This window comes from Orcinus orca, chromosome 1, assembly GCF_937001465.1.
Source record: "Orcinus orca chromosome 1, mOrcOrc1.1, whole genome shotgun sequence".
In the NCBI taxonomy this organism is placed as follows: domain Eukaryota; kingdom Metazoa; phylum Chordata; class Mammalia; order Artiodactyla; family Delphinidae; genus Orcinus; species Orcinus orca.
The window spans coordinates 194914200-194935595 of NC_064559.1; the positions used below are offsets into that span (position 1 = coordinate 194914200).

Here is a 21396-nt window from a genome sequence, read left to right on the forward strand (position 1 = left end):
CCAGTCACAAGATGCACCCAGATTTTGCATCATAAAGCCCCCAAGTTTGCAGCTGGCAGGATGAGGAGAAACAAATGGTTTCCCAGTCTGGAGCTGGGGCTCTGGAAGATGGCATAAACAAAGGCCCCCTTATAGGTACCACTGGGGAATATCCCCATATTGGCACCTCAAGTGAAATAATTATGCCAATGAATTATGGTACTGGCTGCTGACATGTTGTCTTCATCAGTGGGAACTTAACCCCAGCACAGCTGATCTCCTTCTCATCCTAGACTTCAGCAGAGGGCACCAGGCCAGCTTTGCAACAGGCAACAGCAACCTGACACAGGAAAGATCTATTTCCCCCAGCATCAATTTACCAATAATGCCATACAGAAAGACTGACAGATAATACAGTGCCTTTTGCTAGTCATTATTTTCTTAACAATAATGAGCTGTGCAGACTTTCTCTCCCATGGAGGAAAAAAATCAGAAATGCTTTTAAATTTCTAAATTAAAGGCCTTTTCCCCCTACTGATGCATCTTCAGCTATGAAAAAAATATAAAATTTCACCTTATTAAGAAGTTCTTTCAGTTCCTCCTGAGTTTTCACTATCTTCTTCCAATGTTCAATCTGCTCATCTTTGACATGCTTTTCTTGTAACCTGAAGAGACAATATATATGCTCCGGCCACACAGCCAGCCTTGCTGAGTAAGACAGGTGCCCATCAGAAACACTTGATGGCATCAAGGCCCTCTAAAATTTCTAATACTTTGGAATAAGAAAGTTGGCTGGTGGCAAATTATTTTCTAGGCTATGTTAAATACAGTTAATTCAATACCATAAAAGACATGAATTTTACAATCGAGAGAGCCTTAAGGATCATGTAATTATTTTAAATAGCTTTACTTTTGGATTTAACTATTTCACAAGAAAATAAGTGAAAACTAGCTCAAATAAGATTTGATGAAAACTTTAAACATTAAATAGCAAATCTATAAACGGAATCTATAATACAACAAGCGGTATCAAAGTACTTACTGAATGACAACTTCCAATGCCTGGCCAAGGGACACAGGCTTATTATTGAGGACATTGAAGTCTAGTTGATGACTAAGGTAAGATGTAGCTTCTAGCAACCGGTTAAACTCTTGCTCTACCATTTCATCTTTCTCTTTAGGAACCTGAAAATTTGAAGTACGGCAGAGTTGGTCCTTACACGACTAAACATAACCATCCATGAAAACACAAATGCTCTACAGTTTAAAAGGTCAAAATATGTATCTCAAAGGGGAAACCTTTGAGGACAATGATTCAAACTGTCTTTTCTATGAAGTGGTCAATTCCATTAAATGAGATATGAAATGTTTCAGCCCAGATATTTTCCTATTCTCACGATTTTGCCCTCAGAGCTGGGACTCTACCTTTATTAACAGCCACAGGATTCACATTGGTGCTGAGTGAAGTCATGTGGAGCACAAGATGCCCTGGAGTTGACATGCACTGAGATAAGCTGGGCTGACATGCAGACAACACACTGGAGAAGTCCCAGAGAACAAAGACTATGTTAACACACCTGAGCACCTTCCAGAATAAGGACAGGATGAAAAAATAAGAAGCCCAAGGTATCTGCTTCCCCTCAAAGACGACAATTTCAGGTAGGAGTAGGGAAGAGAGAAGTGAAATTCATGGCTATTAATAAGAACACAACAGCATCTTAATTCTTTCTCAGAGTAATAGTGTTTTATGGCACCAATTAAGTTCAGAGTTGAATATCCAATGCTCTTAGACTATGAGTGACTGAGGTACCAGGTCTGGCTCACTACTGTGGAGTAAGAGAACAGATTGCAAAGCAGATCATCAAGCTGCAAGACCATGCTCCTAATCCCTGCTGTGCCCCTACCTAGTGATACCATCAGTCAGCTGACACAAATTCCTCTGCTACTGCTTAATTCAGCCCCAAAGTAAACTGCATCTACAATCCTATTGCTGAATTCATGGGAATAGCGAGAAGGAAAAAGCATGTCTAAGGCAAGCATCTCTTGCCATAAAAAGCTAGGCATCGGGACTTCCCTGGTGGTCCAGTGGTCAAGACTCCGTGCTCCCAATGCAGGGGGCCTGGGTTCAATCCCTGGTCAGGGAACTAGATCCCGCATGCCACAACGAAAGATCCCACGTGCGGCAACGAAGATCCCGCGTGCCACAACTAAGAGCCGGCACAGCCAAATAAATACATAAAAAAAAAAAAAGGCGCTAGGCACCAACTGGGAAACAGGATTCAAAATTTGGATTTTCACTTTACCATCAACCTAAAATTGGTAACAAGAAAACAAAACATGAAAGTAAGCCCTAATAATCACTAAGGCTGAGGAAGAATGATCTACAATTAGAGGTAACTATTATGGACAAGATCATCACAGTAAAACTCTGCTTCTCATCTGCAACTCCTTCAGTTTTGCCCTTCCCAATTAAATGGATGCTTTCGAAGCACTAGCCTCTGCCCCTTCACTGATGAGTCACACAGTAACTCTTAGCAGATGAGCCATGGTATAGCAAAAAAGAATATGGTGAGAAGTATAATCTGCACCAAAACAAAGGGAAAAGAACTGCGACTCTCCTTTGGAACTGTAAATTATGACAAGACACTATAACTAATTCAATCAAAATAATATTTTAAAGCATCAAGTTCTAAAAGATCACACATGGGAGAGATCAGGAAATCTTTATGAATTAGAGAATCCCCCTTAGCCTTAGAAATAGAAACCCCTGAGAATCTTTTGGTTTATGTTGAGAAATAAGGCAGTGAATCAGGCTTTGGATGCTTGGTGCCATTTATATATCAGGGTGGTACCTAGGACTTGGTACCTAGGACTTGGTGGATCAAACACATCTGACCTACCCATTCAAGTCCAGGGCCAAAGAAAGGAGTTCTTGGTGACATCGCTACTTGTTTTGATTACACAGCTATCAGAGCTGATGGAAGTGACCTTCTTGTCAGGAATTTCATTTACTTTCCCGTCAGTTACATATACTCTATATATGATGGTCACATAAAGAACAGCTCAAAGCAATGCTGAAATTTTGCTTGGTGTTAATTCCCGCAGTGATGTTACAAAAGATGGTTCTAAATTTGGTGCTCCTTTAAAAAGGAAACAATCACATTTTCAATATGAAATCTACATAGTTATGAGCTCTTCACTGATCACAGATGCAATATGAATGACTGCTTTTCCTGGAGTACAAATGGTGATATTTCTACATGTGGCTTCTAAAATGCCTAGCAGGAGGATGCTATAGCAGCAAGAGGGATCAGATCACATATGCCTCTACAATAGGACAGAAAGTGCCAATACGCCAAGTTTGCAAATGGTACAGATTAAAGCTCTTCCAGTGTCAATTGGATGGCTTGCTTTAGACAAGCTCTAATCTTTACAGCTAGAGTGACAGTCACATAGGGAAGTTCATATTGAAAAAGTACGCAGCACTCAAAGGCTCAGTATCTGGGGTCCAGGGTGTGTGGTACAGAAATATTTAAAGGGACACTGTCAAGGTTAGAGGGACCAAATTTGACCTTTTGTTTCTTCCCTCTGTTTGCTGAGCAGCCCACTTGATTCGTTACACTTTCCCCTTTAGTCCACCCACACCCCCGACAAAAAACTTGACTTTTTACATGCTCTTTCAATGACAAATACTCAAATGGCACCAGCCCAACATACAGGTGCAACTCTACAACAACAAACCAGTGGGAATGTATGATGGACGGGATCTTTGGAAGGGAAAGATTTAAGTTTCAGGCTTTTAATGGGTTACTGTAAACAGTGAGGAAAATGAATTGAAAAATTATGAAAGAAAAATACCTTGACAGTGTCCTTTTAACCAGTGCAGCAGAGAGAGAAATAAACTGTAAATAAGAGCCCACAGCCAAGCCAAGTTTAGTTTTGTAAGACGGCAGTAAAATCAAGGCTTTAAACACACAGCATGACAGAAGCATTGTGAGCTCAGAAGCTGCAACCACCACAGAGATAAAGAACAGACTGTACAGAGACTAAAATGAGAGAGTCAAGGCACAGAAATGGGCAAAAGAAAGGCACTTTGGGTGGGGGTGGGGGTGGTAAAGGGAGACAGTGCAGAAAGCAGAGAGGAATAAGCAAAATTCAGTACAAGAGAAAAAGAACAACAATCAAACCAAACAAACACCAAACCAAAAGATCACTGCTGCATCTGATACCAGAATGACATGACTGCATCTCCAGGACACCCCCTCTAACTCGGGGCTCCAGTCAGCAGTCAGGTCCCATCCATTTTCTGCTAAGCAGTTATAGGAATGTTGTCAGTGACACCAGGGGAAGCTTTGAAACCTGGATTTTTTCCCATTAATTTTAAAATTACACTTTAAAATTAAAGAAATATTTGGAAAATAGTACATAAAATACTTGTCCATTAGGACACCAATACTGACTGGGAGAAAATCAAAATGTGTTTTTGATGTATTTAAACCTTGACTCTGTTTCTAAAGTTAATCTATTAGATATATTCTACTTGACACACTCAGACAATGACAAGAACTTTAGCAACTGACTACCCTAAGCACCCCCTACATACCTGTTTCAGGTCATTTCTTTCCCTTTGGTGAGAACCCTTGGACTCTGTTAGTTCCACAAATAATTATGAAAGGATGTTGAAATACTGGCAATCTCTAACACAAGTCACAATAATTTTAGTTTAACCTGACCATTCATTCTTTTTTTAGAAAATAAATTTATTTATTTATTTTTATTTTTGGCTGCGTTGGGTCTTCGTTGCTGCGTGGGCTTTTTCTAGTTGCTGCGAGCGGGGGCTACTCTTTGTTGTGGTGCGCAGGCTTCTCATTGTGGTGGCTTCTCTTGTGGAGCAGGGGCTCTAGGTGTGTGGGCTTCAGTAGTTGCGGCACACGGGCTCAGTAGTTGTGACACACGGGCTTAGTTGCTCCGCGGCACGCAGGATCCTCCCGGACCGGGGCACAAACCCATGTCCCCTGCATCGGCAGGCGGACCCTCAACCACTGCGCCACCAGGGAAGCCCTAACCAGACTGTTCTAATGTATATTCTTAAATTGCATCCTCAGAAAGGAACTCAGCAAATGTTACCAAGGCTTAAGCACCACATTTTACGCAGCTGGATTCCTATATTACAACACAGTGACAACACATAACAACAAACGAAGAAGCAGTCTTTCGGGAAAGGACCTTTGATACAGTTTCCTAGCAAAGAATCAAACAAAAAGGCTATTGCTTGAAACAGATTTTATGATTTTTCAAAACCATTTATTTCTCAATGAAAGGCTCCAAATAAATGGTTCCTTCAAGACTAAACATTTGGTGAGTCTCCCTCCTCTAAGTGGGGTCTAATCCTGACTGCTTTGATCCTATTGTACGGAGCATCCATATATGGAGAATGGGTTATATGGAGCATCCCTGAACATGGTCCGGGTGGGGAAGCCTGTGTGACTGGCTCATGCAGAATAAATTCTGGGAGAGCCAAACAACTTTCTGGACACGGTCCCTGATTCTGTAAGAAATCATCTCAAAGGAAGGACAGCTCTCCTTAGTTCTACCTCTGGTTGCATTCTATCATCACAAGCTTGGTAGGTCTTCAAAAACATTGCCCATCTGTCATACTTCCAGTCTGCATAAGTTCTCTAGCAGCAGAGCAAAAATGGAGTTAAGTGTACCTAGGTTCCAGGTACTCAAAGTTCTGAGATTTAGCCAGAGAAATCCTCAGGAAGAATTACACGTTGAAGAAAGTTGTAATGGCAAAATCTGGCCAACAGAGGCCACAGTCAACCTCCACCTCTCCCATCCCCATGCACTTCTACAATTACGGTAAAACGAAAGATTAGTGGAAAAATAAATTTACATCTGAGGAGTTTCTAACCCAGATTCCCAAATAGCTAAGGGAAATGAGATTGTTATTAACCCTGAAGGGAGAATAAGGACAACAGGTATATCCTTAATTCAAATAAAATTCAATGTGATTCTATAAATGGAGACTGTTGCCTCCCTCTCCTTCTTTTACCTCATAAGGAATCTTTCAGGGGATGTAAATAACTGACTTTCCTAGAGCAGGGACTAAGCCATGTGGAGAAGGCACACATGGCATGTCTAAGGAGTGCACTCCAGCAACTTCTAGCATATAGCAGAGGTGCTCAGTAAATTCTTGTTAAATAAATTAATATAGTTTGGAAAAGAAAAGTCAGTATTATAACTATATTTGAGGGGAAAAAACTTATTTTGCAACTTCAAAAACATTAAAGGAAGGCATGAGATTTTTATATTTATAAAAAGCAGGGATTGGCAGTCATGATTTTAAAGGGTAGAGAAAGACTTCCTTAAAGATACCAAAGATGTTTCCAAAAAGGAAGATGAAAACTGAAACGGCCAAGATACCTCTGTCAAAAGTATAACCACTTAAGCACCACTCTCTATGAATAAAAGTGGAAACTTGCTAAGTTATGATAGGTACTGAGTGTATCCAATCAATAGTATTTCTAAGAAGCCTGGCATGCGTTACCTTTCAAGTGTTATCTTTCTTCCTCATAATCAGGTTCTGTTTCTCTAAGTAGTTACTGAGTCTTTTGATCTCACTTAATAATCACACACACACACACACACACAGAGTCTCTCTCTCTCACACAGTCACTCACTTCAGATACCTTTTCATTACTCAAAAAAAGTCAAACACAAAACTAGAATCTAAAGCCCCCAAGTTACTAGCTGTATAGGAGATGCAGAAAACACTCACAGTCATTTCTCCAGTCTCCCCCACCAATCCATGTTTTCAGTCCTCTCACTGGTGACTCCCAAAATGCTCCTGAAATATGAATTACCCTATTTCCCAATCTTACCCATATCTATTTAAAACTGCATAATTCAGAGGATAACTCCATCATCAGTTAATCCAAGGGCACCTGCTTTATTAGCTCCGATTATTTGTTTTTTTTTGTTTTGTTTTGTTTTTGCGGTACGTGGGCCTCTCACTGTTGTGGCCTTTCCCGTTGCAGAGCACAGGCTCCGGACGCGCAGGCTCAGCGGCCATGGCTCATGGGCCCAGCCGCTCCGCGGCATGTGGGATCTTCCCGGACCGGGGCATGAACCCGTGTCCCCTGCATCAGCAGGCGGACTCTCAACCACTGCGCCACCAGGGAAGCCCTCTGATTGTTTTTATAGGCTTGGAAGATACTTCTATTTATAAGAATATCCTATAGTAGAACCAGATTAGAAAGGCCTGTTCTAGTAAACCAAAGCCATAAAATAAGCTTCCTTCGTCAAAAACAAACATACAAGCTCAACATACTAGCTGCCAGTCCAGGACCAGAGAGAAGAGAGAGGCTAACTCTTTCAGGGATTCTTGTGACTGTTATTAAAACAATAACAAGGTAACAAAACAAAAACCACTTACTACATGATTTTTTTTCTATAGCAGCAAAATGGCTGAGTATGGTGATATGTCCTTAAGACAAAATTACAAATGATATTAATAACTCTGAGTTAACTGCTGGCCTTGTATAGGATGGAATAATTAATTTCTATGTACTAACAACAGAACCATCAAATCAATCACCCTCTCTTCCACTGAGGCTATCCACAGAGAATGGAGGAACACATCCCATTTCGTTCAACAGTTCACTGAAGAAAAATCAATGGCTGAGTGAATATCATCACTCTAGGTGGGCCTCCTTAGAATAACTATTAAAAGAAAGCTCTCTGAGAAGGAGACTCAGCTGATGCAGTCACACTGGCAGTCAGAACTGCACACTCACCCCTGCTCCCACCTTCCCTGAACTATCAGCTAGGCAGAATAGAACAAGTGCGGGCATTAAAGCTACAACACCAGACAACGGACCTTGGCTCTACAACTTATTGACTATAATGACCTCAGGGAAACATGCATGTGCTTTAGATTCTTCCCCTGCAAAATGGGAGAATGAAGCAACTGACTGAGCTATTCCTTAGATTTCTAAAGCCACGACACATATCTGTGATTATAAGCATAAATTAACCAGGCTATAAGCTCTCAGTACTTGTCATATAAGCCAAAAGCCAGTCTACTGGTCACCGGTTGTCCATTCCTACTCTGAGCTAGATCACTGGGAACAGCATGATTAAGAAATATTAATGTCTTCTTATGTTTGATTGACTAACTTAAGGCAAGCAGAACTCAAAGATGCAAAGAATTTTTTCCCAAATTTGAGAATGCTTAAAGAATCCTCCTTACCATTTGGCTGCTTCACCAAATACAAACCAACCAACCTAGAAAAATACTATAAAGATCAGAGTTGAATGACAACAAAATGCTGAAAACCACACACCAGCTTAACAACTGTGTACCAAAATGCTACTCAAAGGGCTGGTCCCGGTGAGATAAGGAGCTTATGCCAGAACATAAACTAAACGCACCACCACTTCTTTCGTTGACAAAGTCTTGCTACCAAAAAAAAAAAGTCATCCTCTGAACAAACATCATGGTTAAATGATGTGGTTTATTTACATTCTGGCACAAGATATATCTCATCCCATACTAGTAACCAACAGTTCATGGATTGGCAGCTGGCTATAGGCCACACTTCAGCAAATATTGGTATGTTATTTAGAAACAAGTGTTTTAAAAAATGTTTTACAGCTTATCTAATACCAAGAAAGCAGACAATTTCTTCGGATATCTCTACTAGGAAAAAACCCCTCACTTTTTACTGTTAGAAAGACTAAATGAACCTGCTCTACATTCAGGAAAGTCTAAAGAAAAAGATAGTGTCTCAAAGATCAGTGATAATCTTTGGTTTGGATTCCATTACTTCTTGAGGACTAATGTAATATCTACTTCAGAGACCCTGCTTCCTCAATTCAATTCTCTAAATTACTGTCTATCTACCTAAAACACCTATCTGGTCATGTCACTTCCCCTGCTCTCAACAAGACTGGAAAAATGGGAGTCCATTATAGTACTCTTTCTACTTTTGTATATGTTTGAAAATTTCTATAATAAAAAGGTGGGAGAAGATAATTATTTGTGTACAAGTACCACCAGACTATGGGGTCTTACATGGCAGGGACACTGTCTTATCTCTTTATTTTTTACAGGTCTTTGCAGGGTAAATAGAAGTTTATAGAATTGTTGAATTAACCTCTACTTCATCCTTTTCCTTTATACTTTGTTTATTTTGCCAGAAGGCTGCCCGCCCTTTCCCCTCACCCCCAAAAAAGCCCTGGGAGGAAATATGGATCCAGAATGGTGGGGATGGGAACCAAAACATTTCCCAGAAGTCTGTACTTCTCTGATATAAACTGCATATCCTAAAGGTAGACAGGAAAAGGTGAGGATGTCCCATGGGACCTATCACACAAAATTCTAGAGTTGGAATCTAACCACTTTTAATAACAGTAGGCTAAACTGCCATATACATAGCAAGCTTTCCCTTCCTTCAAATATAAAGATGATAGTGTGTTTATAGCCTGAGAATTGTAGACTCCCTCACTCCTAACAGGGGAGTTGGCAAAAATTCTGCTGAATACAAACTTTTGAGTTTCACAGACCCCTAAAAATTAGGACTGACTTACATAACCTATAATACAGCTGTTAAAACACTCTCACTCTCCCATACTGAATATCACTTCCATGCTACTATCATACCAACCATAGGAAGCTCCTATGCCTCTGATCAACAAACACTTTAACCTACCTAAGCATCAGGTTAGTACCACCATTTCGCTATTAGCCCATCAAAAACTAAAAAACTTAACAGCCTAGCTAGCCTAATCTTCATTAAGTATTTAAAGATAAATGCCTAAACAGGCATGTATAACCCCTTCCTATACAGCTCAGAGTTAAGAAACAATCACAATAATGTCACACCATTTCTACTCTCAGTTCATATTTATATGTGTGTATATTCACTCACATATTTCCCCAAAATTGTTTTCGACTGAACCAAAGAAATTGTGAAAAGTAGTTTGTTGTCAACTTACAGCTTGTCCATTAGCTTCATAAAGTGGGCATTTTTGCTTGATCTTGGCCAGTTCCATATTTACTTGCTTGCTAACCACAGCCATGGGATTCCCTCCTAGAAAAAACTCCAACAATTAAATTCAACATACCTATGAAAAGAGAACAAAAACCTCAATGCAAAAATATTTTTACTCAAAATTTAAAATATCAAAGCTTAGGGTACATGAATTATATATCAACAAAATGCCCAAAGTAAAATAAATATTTAAGTTAAGCATAAAGAAGAAAGCAAAACATTACCTATTACCAAAAATTGGTTAACATTACAGACCCTTCTAGATTTTATGTGCATAAAATTACAGACATATACATACAAAAGGATCAAAACACATGCACTGTTCTGTGATCTTTTTCCAACTTTGCAACAAATGTGGACATAATTTCATGTTAATATGCAGCTACATAATTTTTAGTGGCTGCATAGTTCTCATTGTATAATAATTTAATCTTCTAATCTGTGGTTTCTAACATCTGCTACGTCACTGTCCAGTTGTCTATTTTCTTAGGATAATTTCCTAGAACTGGATCCGCTAGGTTAAAATCTATGTACATTTTAAACTATGCTCATATTGATGTATCTTTTCAGGAAGACTATTTGCCAATTTACCTCTCACTAATACTGAGAACAGTATCCTAACCAATATATTTTAAAATTGTATCTATGGCTTTAAAATATAAGATTAAACAGGGACTTCCCTGGTGGCGCAGTGGTTAAGAATCTGCCGGCCAATGCAGGCAACAAGGGTTTGACCCCTGGTCCGGGAAGATCCCACATGCCAAGAAGAAACTAAGCCCATGCGCCACACTATTGAGCCTGCGCTCTAGAGCCTGTGTGCCTCAACTACCGAAGCTGGTGCACCTAGAGCCCGTGCTCCACAGCAAGAGGTGCCACTGCAATGAGAAGCACGCGCACCGCAGCAAAGAGTAGACCCTGCTCGCAGCAACTAGAGAAAGCCCGCGCGCAGCAACAAAGACCCAACGCAGCCAAAAAAAAAAAAAAAACATACATACATACATATATATATATATATATATATATATATGTAAGATTAAACAATTTTATGAGTCTCAGACCTTGTATTACAGCACAAAACTAAGAACTACTTACCAAGACCTGTTACTACCATGGCTCCAAGATCAGCTACGTAGTTTCCTTTGCGAAATGTAGCAACTCGTCCACCCACACGATCCTGTTTTTCAGAAATTAAATGGCTAAAGTCATAAATTCTAGTTTAACCATAATAACCTGGCAAGGTACCATCTCAGGGCTCTTTGATAACTTAAAAAGAAAGGTGTAGTTAGAGTTTACATGGAGTACAATGTGAGCACAAAGAGCAAATGAACTTTAACTATTTGAGAGAGTGGTAGGTAATGAATGACATATAAAAGGAACAGAATTAAGTGATGTGAGGTAGGAAACAATTTGACACCCAAAAGACATACTTAGTTACTGGTACTATTAGCCACCTACCCTAATGTCTCTAACACCAGTTGTACAGGCTGAGCAAGGGCCACTCACATAGAAAATATTTGTTCACAAATTTCAACACTAAAGGCCATTTTTCTACCATCATGTTCTGACTCTTGCCCCACAGTGTCAAAGTCAGCTGTGAATGATTTGATATCTATCTGACAAATGCCTCTCCAGTGCAGCCCCATGCCCAAGGGCAGAGTGTCTACTGAGCATGAACTGTTGACAATACCTCTCATTTCTACACAGGCCCAAGTGTTATCTTTGCTGACTGTAGATTTTCAAGTATGGGGAAATCTTACTGAGCTGCAGTGATACTTCAGTCATGGATTACATGAGAGTACTCTGTAAACTCCAAACAAACAAATGAAAAAAAGCAAAACAAAAACCTGCACACATGGGTAGGAATCATAATGATCCCATTATTCCTTGCTGTATTCTTTGTACACAGGAGACAGAGGGCACACAAATGTTTTCTGAATTAATGAATAAAATATTAAAGTAAGACTGTATCAGGAATTATTTAATTTTGATCTCTCCATACTCTATTTGTAAAGAACATTTTAAAAAATTAGGAATTTGTAAAAAGCAATTTCAAAACATTTTGAAAGCTTTTATAAAATTTTAGATTGTTTAAGTTATGTGAGAAGTGTTTTGTTGTTGTTTGGTTTTTGTTTCTTTAAATGGTAGGAGTCAAGGGAGGTCTTTAAGCCACTGAAAAATAATTAAATCTCAAAAATTACTCATGAAAATGATTTGAATAATAACATCCTAATGGGATGTTCTTTTTTTCCATTCTGTGCCATCATCCCCATCCTCTTTCAGTTTCCATTTCTCTCTCTAGGACTAATGATAAGGAGCCAATATCTTGGCTTCACCAGGCTGTAAAAGATGGCTGCTGTCCGAGAAGCAACTCCTTTCCGTTTACAATCAAACAGAATACAATTCACTCTGTCCCACCACTAAAAATAACTGCATCCTGTAAAGGGTATGCCCGAGAAAGCCCCCAAATTGAAAGTTAGCTGCAAGAAACAATGACCTGAAAATATACATCAAAGGGCTATATGGATTATTTATAAACTCTAAATACTCACTGAGCACTTTGCAAAGTTTTACTGTCAAAAATGCTTTATCCAATGTAGTTAACACTGTCAAAATACTTTGAGTATTATTTAAATCAGTTTGGTTTAGTTCAATTTGTAAGATTCCTTAATTTGCAACAGATAATTTCTTTACCATATTTCCATGAAGCTGGGCTTCTAAACCCAAAATAAAATTCTTACCCTGGCTTCCAGAAGTGTGACATCCATTCCAAAACTTTGTAACTGACGAGCTGCTGCCAAGCCCGAGACCCCAGAGCCTATAATGATTACCTTTCCTGTCTTTTTAGCTAAAATTAAAAAATGAACAAAAATTAAAATACTTTGTTGTAGGTTTAAGAGTTTTTGTTATTTTTTTTATCAAGAAAATTTCTAGGTTCTTAACATGTTATGACGTCTCACAAAGTAACAATTCAGAGTTATTTTCAAATTATGAAAACTATATGAATACAAATTAGCAAATATCTGAAACTTATAAACTTTAATTCAATGTTGAAAATTCATAAATGAAATCCTTTATCTTAAGATTTACTTTTTCATTACCTCTGCCATGTGCTTCAGCGTCTGTGACCCTCGGTTAATTTATTATGAATAATCTCCCACATTTACCTCACAATTATACTTAGGACAATTTGAGCAGTCAACCAATCGATTCTTAAAGCTATTTTCTTTAAGCTCTACTTCTGCAGTCTTTAGTTTCCTTTTATGAAAAATTATTAAAGCATAAATATAAAATAAATAAATAGATAGATAGATGTGTTAATTCTCAAAATATCCCTATCTTCTGATTCCTGGCAGACATTATCCAGACACCATTAAAGGGGTAAAAAGCATTTAAAAAATAAAAATGCAACCTTTAGCACTGCATTAAAGAACTGGTTAATGAGAGAAAACAAACTTCCTACTTTATAACTGATTTTTTTCATTTTTAATAAATTTTACTTTGTTTTTTCTTAAATTGGAAATTCAGTATCTTTTACCAAGTATTTATCAAACCAGAAATTATAGGAAATTCACATTTACAAAGAGATTGTACTTTAAATTTGACTTATAAGAAGATAAACTTGGGAATATTTTGGTTCTAAATATGGATTTAGAAATCAAAATAAAATGCTAAAAAGCCTGCTGGAACCTAATTTAAAACCATAAAATTCATTGGCCAGGTCCTTACTTGGGAGGGGCTTTATCCTCTTATAGATGCCGAAGTTGATAAGACCATGACGCTCTAAATAACTGTGAACTCGGTGGACAAGCACGGTATCACCTACAGAAAAATGAATTTAAAAACATGTTTATCTTTTTAGCACTTTAAATGGAAAACTCTTAACTCTTCTTCTATTTCTCCATCATGAAGTCATTCTATTCATCTTTTCTATAAGCTTCAAGTCATGTGATTCCTTTAGAAAAGTGATTCTTAGAACTATTAATCTGTGTGGTAGTCCAAAATGCATATCACATAATTTCGAATTTTTAAAAATGACATCCCATTACAGATGAAATGAAGGACAAAACCAACCCTTTTAAAAGTAGTATTATGCTCATTTCCTTTGGCAAAAACTTTACAAGACTGCTGGTGGCAACTGGGAAATGAGAAAGCCAGATAGACAGGCTGAATGCCAGCAAAGTACTATGTGGATTAAAGCTGGAACATAGGTCTGGAGAAATTATTAGCAATCTCTGAACTCACTCACCTGTCAACACAATTAAAAAATCAGAAAAACAATTACAAACACACAAAATAGTTTTGCTGCAAGGCTCATTTTTGCATAGCACAAGAAGATGAAAATTCATTATCAAATTCATTATCAAGGAACCATGAGCTTCTGGAAGGAAGTATCCATTTTCAAATCCAGTTCAAAACCAGTCCTACTGAAAACACTACTTACTGTTGTAAGGCGCTTCTAATTGTTGGAGAGTAGCCTCAAAGGTCAGCTGAATCTTTGGATTATCTAACCACAACTGCAACTGTATTTAAATGATAGAAATTGTATTACAATCAAATAGACATATACCATTTGATCACTCTAAAATATCTTTTTAACTTTAAGGCCTCAAATACAGGTTTTCCTTTCAGTGAAACAGTAAGGGTTATATTCCTGACAAAGAAACTAATGAAACACAAAACTATGTCAAATGAATGAATTATTAAAGAAGCTAGGAGATAATTTAGCCTGCCTAGTAAGTTGCCAAGATCATACAGCTGGGGAGCAACAAGAATTCAAACCTGGGTTAGAAAACTCCAGAGATCCTGAGTAGATACAAAATCAAATGATCAATCGGATATGTGGGGAGGTGTGTGTGCAAAGGATAACTCCTCAGTTTTGGGCTTGCACAACTAAATGAGTTGGTATGCCATTCACTGAATGAGGGACACTGAAATAAGAGATAATGAGTTAAGTTTCAAGACAACAAGAGGAGGTGAAAGACTGGCATCTAGATACATAGCTGGGGTTCAGAGGAGAGTTAAGGTTTAGAGCCACTTGCTTATGGGTGATAACTGAAGCCAAGTGTGTAGAACAGGGCTTCTAGTGGGAAAGAACAGGGGAGAGAGGAGAGGACCTTAAGAACTCTAACCAGTTCACATAGTGGCCTGTTGTTAAGGATAAGGCTATAAAGCATTCAGAGAAGACAACCAGGGAGGCAGGAGAAAAACTAGAATAATGTGTTAAGCTAAGGGAGCTGTGTATTTAAGAAAGGAGGAGTCAATTATTTTGAATACTGCTGAAAAAGCAGTAAGATGAGGAATAAAAAATATTATGGTACAATCAATGGGCTCTAACATGAATTCTTTTCAAACTGAATATATATCTGCAAAATGTAAGACCAGCTGAATACCATCATATTTACATCTTAGCTAAAAGTTAATAAAGACTGCTCCCTAAACAAGTTTCAAAGAAACAACTAAAGTGTAAATAAATTCAGGGCTTCCCTAGTGGCGCAGTGGTTGAGAGTCCTCCTGCCGATGCAGGGCACATGGGTTTGTGCCCCGGTATGGGAAGATCCCACATGCTGCAGAGCGGCTAGGCCCGTGAGCCATGGCCACCGAGCCTGCGCGTCTGGAACCTGCGCTCCGCAACTGAGAGGCCACAACAGTGAGAGGCCCGCGTACAGCAAAAGAAAAAAAAAAAAAGTGCAAATAAATTCAATTACAGAGATATGACCAAATCCATATGGACCCTCTGCTTTTCTCTGTGGCCACTGTCAAAGGAAAATGGAATTCCTCAAGCACACAGTGGGCCCAAGTCCATCACCCCTCAACACAAGCCTTCTTCCTCCTTCCATCTTATAATATAAAGGTCAGGTCATAGGTTCTAGTTGAATAATCCTAAAGTTGTGGTTTTAAAATCTGGAAGCAAAAGATGCAGTTTAACACGAGAGAACTGACACAATTCTTACAGGAAAGAATGACTTAAGTTCCGTTTTATAGCCAGAGACCACAACTCTAACCTGGGCTAGTCCTTCCCCAAATCTGGATTTCTGGTCACAGGTAATGAATCAAAGAAAACAGAGATCACTATAAATCCACCACTCAAATTCAAGTAAAAACTCCCCTCAGGATAAAACAAAAAAATGACAATTTTGTCTGAAATCCACTTAGAACAAATGTTGACATGTTACACAAAGAAGCTGATTCAATTGTAAGACAAATCAGCCTCAGAAATGCACATTAAGAATTTTCCATTCACTTTAAAAAAATCACCCTATTTTCCTTCACAAAAAAGAACCTTTATTCGGTACTACAAAAACCTACCAATCACTCTAGATGAATGGCATTTAACAATCCAAATTTAGCAGTAGTTTTGCAATGTAATGGTCAAAATAAAGACGTTAGTGGTGGCTAAAAAGACATCTCTGAGCTATATCCAAAATAACTGAAATTACAACATGAATTTCTTCTACTTTGTATCACTCCAGAGTACAATGAATATGTTCTGAATAGTATATAAAGAATTTCTGATGAATAAAGGACATTAAAGAAAAATTCACAGAAGAAATACAAATGACTAATAAATGTGAAAGAGCAATCAGTCTGGGGCTTCCCTGGTGGCGCAGTGGTTGAGTCTGCCTGCCGATGCAGGCGACACGGGTTCATGCCCCGGTGCAGGAGGATCCCACATGCCGCAGAGCGGCTGGGCCCGTGAGCCATGGCCGCTGAGCCTGCGCGTCTGGAGCCTGTGCTCCGCAATGGGAGAGGCCACAGCAGTAAAAGGCCCGCGTACCGCAAAAAAAAAAAGAAAAAAAAAAAAGCAATCAGTCTAAGTAATCAAAGAAATGGAAAATAAATGAAATGATTTTGGTCTACTACAGCAGCACAGATTATCATCGTTTTAATCACAAAAACAGGGCAGGGTAACGAGGGTGTCAACTGGGTCAGCCTCTCTGGGAAGCAATCTGATAACATGTATCAAATCTTTAAAAGCGTTCATACTTTTTGAACAGGTAGTTTTCCTTCTAGAACGCTATCCTAAGGAAATAACCAGAGATAAGAGTCAAGAATGTATAAAGCTGTTCAGAGCTTCATTATAATAAGCAAAAATGGACATTTAAATGCCCAACAGTTAAAGTATGACCCAACTGTCAGACAAAAAAATATTTTGCCGACATTAAAATCATTTAGCCAGAGGAGGAAGATGAACCAGATGAGAAGAACAGAATAAGGGTTTCTCTTACCCTGGGAAGGAAAGACAAAGTGATTATTTTTAATGTATTATTAAAAAAAAAAAGTGTGTAAAGATTCTTATTGTGTGTTTATGAGGTTATGAGGAAAGAAAAGGATCCCAAGAATGCATGGAAGTAGGATCTCAATTTTATAAAAACAAAAATTAAATGTACCTTTAAAAAAATACCTGGAGGAAAAAACGCCTAATTTTTAACAGTGGTTATCTCGGAATAGTATTACAGATAACTTAAAAATTCTTTCCTCTCTATTTTTCCCCCCATATTCTATATAAAAGTAATATGTACCTTTTACAATTCAGGTGGAAAAAAGCTGATTGGAAACTTACTGTGCGGTTTCTAATGAACAGAAAAACCTTCTGGGTTTGCTGTGGTCCACTGATGATATCTGGAAAACAGGCTGCTTCTTGAGAAGTCATCCGGTCATGAGGAAGTCTACTCTGGAAAGCTGCACCCTCCACACCTAACAAAGAAAAGCAAAGGACTTCTGGGAAAAGTGAAAGTGAACACAAAACTAGGGATAATGATTATGCCTCAAACTCCTTTCTTGCCTGAAGAACCTCTGTAAAGCTTCGCCTTATTTGCAGACTGATCTCACTTCCTTTTTTAAAAAAACTTTCAATTTGCTCAAAAGCTGAAACATCCTTAGGATTTAGTCATTCTTTTCAGCTTAACATTCCAAAAATCAGTTTACTAATGAGTGAAACAATATACCATATAAAGCACAAGGCATTTAGAATATTTTCTTCATCCACAAAAAAACTTTAAAATATTGGAGGATACTCTAATTAAAATTAGCATTACTGATAATATACAATAAAATTTAAAACTAAAGAACCAGAGTAAAGGAAAATACACTAACGAAAGCAAAAGAGGTTATGGAGTGAAAAACACAATCACATGCCTTCTTTTAGGACTACAGCAGGGAACATGAAGAGGACTCTGAGGTTTAATAACCAACACATGATCTCATAAATGGCACCATCCATCAGTTCTCATAATTCAGTGCTGGCAAGCAGTGAAAGAAACTAAGCAGACTACAATGAAGAGACAAAAGAAAGCAAGGAATTCGCCTTTTCTGGCAGAAACATTAGAAATGCTTTACTACATATTGCAAGTAAAATGTTTTACTGCATATACTATATAGTAATATATATACATAGTATATATATAACTTATATAACAAGTATAATTCTTAAAATTGGGTATTAAATTGATATTTTTATAAGCTGATGGTTAAGTACATCTTTTTAAGATGTCCTCAGAAACATTCACATATATTTTACTTTTATTTCTAAGATGATCTCTCCCTGGTGGTCTAGTGGTTTGGATTCGGCGTTCTCTATCTAAGATGATCTTATAAATATATACTTCCATCAGCTTCTGAACATATCAAGAAACAATTTAAAGAGTTTCAAAATTCAATACCACTGAAGTAATTATATAAGTAACAAGACAGGCACCAGATATCCATATTTAATCATTTTAAAGCACATAAAACAAGAAGTTGGAAGCACTGATAATGGAAGCAACCTTAAAGGAAAGGCATTAGTAAGATTAGGAGAATAAAAAGAACAAGGCAGAGACCTTCAATATGGTGGAGGAGTGAGACGTGGAGATCACCTTCCTCCCCACAAATACATCAGAAATACATCTACACGTGGAACAACTCCTATAGAACACCTACTGAACGCTGGCAGAAGACCTCAGACATCCCAAAAGGCAAGAAACTCCCCACGTACCTGGCCATGTGGCTGACAGGGTCTTGGTGCTCCAGCCGGATGTCAGGCCTGTGCCTCTGAGGTGGGAGAGCCGAGTTCAGGATATTGGTCCACCAGAGACCTCCCAGCTCCACATAATATCAAACGGCGAGAGCTCTCCCAGAGATCTCCATCTCAACACTAAGACCCAGCTCCACTGAACAACCAGCAATCTACAGTACTGGACACCTTATGCCAAACAACTAGCAAGACAGGAACACAACCTCACCCATTAGCAGAGAGGCTACCAAAAATCATAATAAGGTCACAAACACCCCACAACACACCACCAGATGTGGTCCTGCCCACCAGAAAGACAAGATCCAGCCTCATCCACCAGAAGACAGGCACTACTCTCATCCACCAGGAAGCCTACACAACACACTGAACCAACCTTAGCCACTAGGGGCAGACACCAAAAACAGGAACTATGAACCTGCAGCCTGCAAAAAGGAGACCCCAAACACAGTAAGTTAAGCAAAATGAGAAGACAGAGAAACACACAGCAGATGAAGGAGCAAGGTAAAAACGTACCAGACCAAACAAATGAAGAGGAAACAGGCAGTCTACCTGAAAAAGAATTCAGAGTAATGATAGTAAAGATGATCCAAAATCTTGAAAATACAATGGACAAAATACAAGGATCGTTTCACAAAGAGCTAGAAGAACTAAAGAGCAAACAAACAATGATGAACAACACAATAAATGCAATAAAAAATTCTCTACAAGGAATCAATAGCAGAATAACTGAGGTAGAAGAACAGATAAGTGACCTGGAAGATAAAACAGTGGAAATAACTACTGCAGAGCAGAATAAAGAAAAAAGAATGAGAAGAATTGAGGACAGCCTTAGAGACCTCTGGGACAACATTAAATGCACCAACATTCGAATTATAGGGGTCCCAGAAGAAGAAGAGAAAAAGAAAGGGACTGAGAAAATATCTGAAGAGATTATAGTTGAAAACTTCCCTAATACGGGAAAGGAAATAGTCAATCAAGTCCAGGAAGCACAGAGAGTCCCATAAAGGATAAATCCAAGGAGAAACACGTCAAGACACATATTAATCAAACTGTCAAAAATTAAATACAAAGAAAAAATATTAAAAGCAGCAAGGGAGGGCTTCCCTGGTGGCACAGTGGTTGAGAGTCCGCCTGCCAATGCAGGGGACACGGGTTCGTGCCCCGGTCCGGGAAGATCCCACATGCCGTGGAGCGGCTAGGCCTGTGAGCCATGGCTGCTAAGCCTGCGCGTCCGGAGCCTGTGCTCCGCAACGGGAGAGGCCCACGTACTGCAAAAAAAAAAAAAAAGCAGCAAGGGAAAAACAACAAATAACATACAAGGGAATCCCCATAAGGTTAACAGCTGATCTTTCAGCAGAAACTCTGCAAGCCAGATGGGAGTGGCAAGACATATTTAAAGTGATGAAAGGGAAAAACCTACAACCAAGATTACTCTACCCAGCAAGGATCTCATTCAGATTTGATGGAGAAATTAAAACCTTTACAGACAAGCAAAAGCTAAGAGAATTCAGCACCACCAAACCAGCTTTACAACAAATGGTAAAGGAACTTCTCTAGGCAGGAAACACAAGAGAAGGAAAAGACCTACAATAACAAACCAAAAACAATTAAGAAAATGGTCACAGGAACACACATATCGATAATTACCTTAAATGTAAATGGAATAAACACTCCCACCAAAAGACACAGACTGGCTGAACGGATATAAAAACAAGACCCTTATATATGCTGTCTACAAGAGACCCACTTCACACCTAGGGACACATACACTGAAAGTGAGGGGATGGAAAAAGATATTCCATGCAAATGGAAATTGCAAGAAAGCTGGAGTAGCAATTCTCATATCAGACAAAATAGACTTTAAAACAAAGACCATTATAAGAGACAAAGAAGAACACACATAATGATAAAGGGATCACTCCAAGAAGAAGATATAACAATTTAAATATTTATGCACACAACAGAGGATCACCTCAATACATAAGGCAAATGCTAACAGCCATAAAAGAGGAAATCGACAGTAACAGAATCATAGTAGGAAGCTTTACCACCCCATTTTCACCAATGGACAGATCATCCAAAATGAAATAAGGAAACACAAGCTTTAAATGATACATTAAACAAGATGGACTTAATTGATATTTATAGGACATTCCATCCAAAAACAACAGAATACACTTTCTGCTCAAGTGCTCATGGAACATTCTCCAGGAAAGATCATATACTGGGTCACAAATCAAGCCTTAGTAAATTTAAGAAAATTGAAATCATATCAAGTATCTTTTCTGACCACAGTGCTATGAGACTAGATATCAATTACAGGGAAAAATCTGTAAAAAATACAAA

General features: G+C 38.5%; 1 protein-coding gene across 2 annotated transcripts in view; it reads right to left on the minus strand.

Annotated features, from left to right (window-relative positions):
• KDM1A (lysine demethylase 1A) overlaps positions 1-21396 on the minus strand; it is a 64355-nt gene that overhangs the window by 12592 nt on the left and 30367 nt on the right. For both annotated transcript variants that reach the window (XM_004272523.3, XM_004272524.3), the window contains 8 exons: positions 17599-17732; positions 14479-14557; positions 13764-13856; positions 12776-12882; positions 11130-11211; positions 9982-10076; positions 1022-1164; positions 554-644 (listed from right to left, as the gene is read on the minus strand). In XM_004272523.3, coding sequence (XP_004272571.1) covers positions 554-644; positions 1022-1164; positions 9982-10076; positions 11130-11211; positions 12776-12882; positions 13764-13856; positions 14479-14557; positions 17599-17732 — 824 coding nt within the window. The remainder of the gene's footprint in view (positions 1-553; positions 645-1021; positions 1165-9981; positions 10077-11129; positions 11212-12775; positions 12883-13763; positions 13857-14478; positions 14558-17598; positions 17733-21396) is intronic.